This window comes from Triticum urartu, chromosome 3A, assembly GCF_056163025.1.
Source record: "Triticum urartu cultivar PI428250 chromosome 3A, HENAU_Tu73, whole genome shotgun sequence".
Lineage (NCBI taxonomy): Eukaryota > Viridiplantae > Streptophyta > Magnoliopsida > Poales > Poaceae > Triticum > Triticum urartu.
In genome coordinates, this window is record NC_141875.1 from 512677268 (window position 1) to 512681960 (window position 4693).

The 4693-nt window shown below is 44.0% G+C and overlaps 1 protein-coding gene across 1 annotated transcript; it reads right to left on the minus strand.

The window, feature by feature from the left end:
• Positions 1–358: 358 nt before the first annotated feature.
• LOC147980318 (uncharacterized) lies at positions 359–760 on the minus strand. Its single transcript, XM_087515555.1, has one exon. The coding sequence runs from the start codon at positions 758–760 to the stop codon at positions 359–361; it is 402 nt and encodes a 133-aa protein (XP_087371681.1).
• Between the last annotated feature and the right edge of the window lie 3933 nt (positions 761–4693).

Genomic DNA, 4693 nt, shown 5'->3' on the forward strand with positions numbered 1-4693 from the left:
TCTAGATACATCTATATTTTGACAAATGGAAGGCATTTATTGTGGAATGGAGGGAGTGCTTGTCATCAAAATGGATAAAAAGGGACGTATCTAGAACTAAAATACATCTACATACATCTCCTTTTATCCATTTTGATGACAAGTAGTACTTCTTACCCAAAGGAACTTTATATCCAACAAACACAAAATATCCGTTCGACTGTTGGAAATTACTGATCTGATGTCGAAGTAATTGATGCATCGATACCAAAACCCACCATTTCTTAAACTAAAGTAGGTCAAGGTAATCCCTATATTAGCATATTACTAAGATAAACATAAGGCACTGTAGAAACATTTAGGATGTGATCTTGTCAATCTAAATGTGGAGGGACACAAGCTTAGCCCCGGCCAGCAGCTTGGGTGGAACTGTCAAGAAGTTCAGCTCCTGCACGTCGACGTCGTCGGGATCCTTGCTCCTTGTCACCTCCATTTCCACCTTGACAGCGTCGGTCGTGCCTTTGGGCTCCCCCGGCGGGCCATTCGCCCATAGCTTGGCCACGTAGTGCGGCAGTGGGGACGCCCCCGCTCTGATGCAGACGACCGACATGGTGATAGGCGCGCCGATGTCGAGCACGCCGCCGACCAAGAAAAACGTGCGGCGGTCCTCCATGAACAGCAAGAGCCGTGGCTCCGACAGTGGCACTTGCCGTACTGGATCCTGTGCACGGGCATGGGATGCGCGGTGCTGATGTGGTGGTAGAGCGCCGGCGACGGGCATTCGTAGCCGCAGACGGGCACGAGGCATTTGCAGGGCGCGAGTGGACACACGCTCTGGTGATCGACGAGCTTGTGGTAAGTGACGTAGAGCCCATAGCCTTCGTGCAGGCACTCCACCCTCATCGATGAAAGGACGGAGTCCACTGATAACCCACAAGTATAGGGGATCGCAACAACTTTCGAGGGTAAAGTATTCAACCCAAATTTATTGATTCGACACAAGGGGAGCCAAAGAATATTCTCAAGTATTAGCAGCTGAGTTGTCAATTGAACCACAACTGGAAACTTAGTATCTACAGCAAAGTGTTTAGTAGCAAAGTAATATGATAGTGGTGGTAGCGGCAACAAAAGTAAAGGCAGCAAAAGAAATGTTTTTGGTATTTTGTAGTGATTGTAACAGTAGCAGCGGGAAATAAATAAGCGAGAACCAATATATGGAAAACTCGTAGGCACCGGATCAGTGATGGATAATTATGCCGGATGCGGTTCATCATGTAACAGTCATAACATAGGGTGACACAGAACTAGCTCCAATTCATCAATGTAATGTAGGCATGTATTCCGTATATAGTCATACGTGCTTATGGAAAAGAACTTGCATGACATCTTTTGTCCTACCCTCCCATGGCAGCGGGGTCCTATTGGAAACTAAGGGATATTAAGGCCTCCTTTTAATAGAGAATCGGAACAAAGCATTAGCACATAGTGAATACATGAACTCCTCAAACTATGGTCATCACCGGGAGTGGTCCCGATTATTGTCACTTCCGGGTTGCCGGATCATAACACATAGTAGTTGACTATAGACTTGCAAGATAGGATCAAGAACTCACATATATTCATGAAAACATAATAGGTTCAGATCTGAAATCATGGCACTCGGGCCCTAGTGACAAGCATTAAGCGTAGCAAAGTCATAGCAACATCAATCTCAGAACATAATGGATACTAGGGATCAAACCCTAACAAAACTAACTCGATTACATGATAAATCTCATCCAACCCATCACCGTCCAGCAAGCCTACGATGCAATTACTCACGCACGGCGGTGAGCATCATGAAATTGGTGATGGAGGATGGTTGATGATGACGACAGCGACGAATCCCCCTCTCCGGAGCCCCGAACGGACTCCAGATCAGCCCTCCCGAGAGGTTTTAGGGCTTGGCGGCGGCTCCGTATCATAAAACGCGATGATTTCTTCTCTCTGATTTTTTCCTCATCGAAACTCAATATATGGAGGTGGAGTTGGAGTCGGAGATGCAACAGGGGGCCCACGAGGTAGGGGGCGCGCCCTAGGGGGTCCCACCCTCGTGAGAAGGGTTTGGGCCGCCCGGTCTTCATCCTTGGCGAGGATTTTTTATTGTTTTTTCTAACATGTTTCGTGGAGTTTCAGGTCATTTCGAGAATATTTGTTTTCTGCACATAAAACAACACCATGGTAATTCTGCTAAAAACAGCGTCGGTCCGGGTTAGTTCCATTCAAATCATACAAGTTAGAGTCCAAAACAAGGGCAAATGTGTTTGGAAAAGTAGATACGACGGAGACGTATCAACTCCCCCAAGCTTAAACCCTTGCTTGTCCTCAAGCAATTCAGTTGACAAACTGAAAGAAAGAAAGAAAAACTTTTACAAACTCTGTTTGCTCTTGTTGTTGTAACTATGTCAAGCCAGCATTCAAGTTTTTGAAAGTGCGTTATATCGACTAGAGGGGGGTGAATAGGCGATTTTTATGAAATTCTTCACTGAGGAATTTGCCGGTGAGGAAATTCCTTAGAGAAGAACTACTAGCAGCGGAATAAGTACTCAAAAGTAAACATAACAGAATACAAGCATGGTCATTATGATGAAATGAAGACAGGCATAGAGTACAGGAAGCGTAATCATAGGATAACACAGGATGAAGACAAACAGACTGAAGAAATTGAACTGAGGAAATTGAGAAAGTCTTCAGTCAAAGTCTTCAAACACAGATATGAACAAACATACAACACAATTATGAGGAACTGAAAGAGTTGAGGAAATAGAACCAGTAAGCTCGGTGAAGACAATGATTTGGTAGACCAGTTACAACTGCTGTCTCAGTTGTATGTCTGGTTGGAGCGGCTGAGTATTTAAACTCGAGGACACACAGTCCCGGACACCCAGTCAAGGACACTTAGTCCAAGACACCCAGTCCTCACCGTATTCTCCTTGAACTAAGGTCACACAGACCTCGTCCAATCACTCGTGGTAAGTCTTCAGGCGACTTCCAAACCTTCACAAACTTTGTCACCCGGCGATCCACAATTCCTCTTGGATGCTCTAGACCATGACGCCTAACCGTCTGGAAGAAGCACAGTCTTCAAAGGTAACAAGCGTCGGATCCACTCAGGATGAATCTCTTCAGTGATGCTCAATCACTTGGGGTTTGTAGGTGTTTGGGTTTTGGGTTTTTGGTTTTTCCTCACTTGATGATTTTTGCTCAAAGTCCTCAGAGGATGGGTTGCTCTCAAATGACAAGTGTCAGATTCTCTCGGAGCAGCCAACCAGCTAGTGGTTGTAGGGGGCGGCTATTTATAGCCTAGGGAGCAACCCGACATGATAAGACATAAATGCCCTTCAATGATATCACCGTTAGGTGGATAGATATTTTGGGACAGCTGGCGCATAGCACAGCAACGGTCAGAATTTTGAGTAGCAAAATCCTCAGGTCTATCATGTTCCTCACTGTGTAGGCAATCCGCACTGGCGAATTCCTAACTCCTCAGTCAGGACAAATTCCTCAGAGACCAGAAGGACTTCGTCTCTCTCACTAAAGAAATTGACTGAACTATATGAGATTTCCAATGGCTTCACTCGAAGGGATTGGTAGGTGTAGGATTTTGAGTTGAGCATCACATGGAAATTTTTCCTTAGTATTTCCTCGACCCCCTTTAACAGTACGGTGTTTCCTATGACTCAATAAAGAGAAAAACAAAACTATGAAAACGAAAGTCTTCAAGCTTCATATTTCTCGCATGAATATCAAGTCTTCACGGACACACCAATTTCTTCACTTTCAAAGTCTTCATGAAAGTCTTCAGAAATACCAAAATCTTCAGTCGAAGATGTTCATTTTTAGGGGTCGACTTTTCCTGTAAATATCAAACTCCTCATAGACTTATAGACCTGTGTACACTCACACACGCATTAGTCCCTTAACCTATAAGTCTTCAATACACCAAAATCACTAAGGGGCACTAGATGCACTTACAATTTCCCCCTTTTTGGTGATTGATGATAATATAGGTTAAGTTTTCAACAGGGATAAACATATGAAGTGTAAATACTAATATTGAGGAATTTGATTGCAAGATATAGAAGAACTCCCCCTGAAGATGTGCACAGTGAGGAATTTGCTTTTGAAGCAATTCACACTTGAAGAGTTGAATCATGGAGATCTCCCCCTATATCTTGTAATTCATACACGCATTTAACATATAATATGAAGAATTTGAAATGCATGATGAAATTCAGCATGCGTGCAATAATATTAACGAGGAATAAGCATGCAGAATAGTGCATCAAGAGTATCAAAGCACAGTGCATCAAAAGTATTAGAGCACCATCGGGTTTAAGATTACAACTTGATCCAATAAAGTTTCAGAAGAACGAGAGTTGTAACTTAGCAAAAAACGCCCATATAGTAGACCCGCTTGAAGACTAACTCATATTTCTCCCCCTTTGTCATCTAATGACCAAGAGGATCGAAAATGAGGACTAACGCCCCTGAAGATAATCATGTTGATGAAGGAGCGCCAGCGTTGTTGGGGTCGTTGGTTGATGTAGGGCCTGCCGCAGTGTCGTCCAAATCTTCATGTTCATCAGTGTCGCGCGATGAAGAATATGAGCTGGCCACCAGAGAAGGAACCTTGACCTTCTTGAATTTCTTCGGCGGAGGTATAGACCAGTCA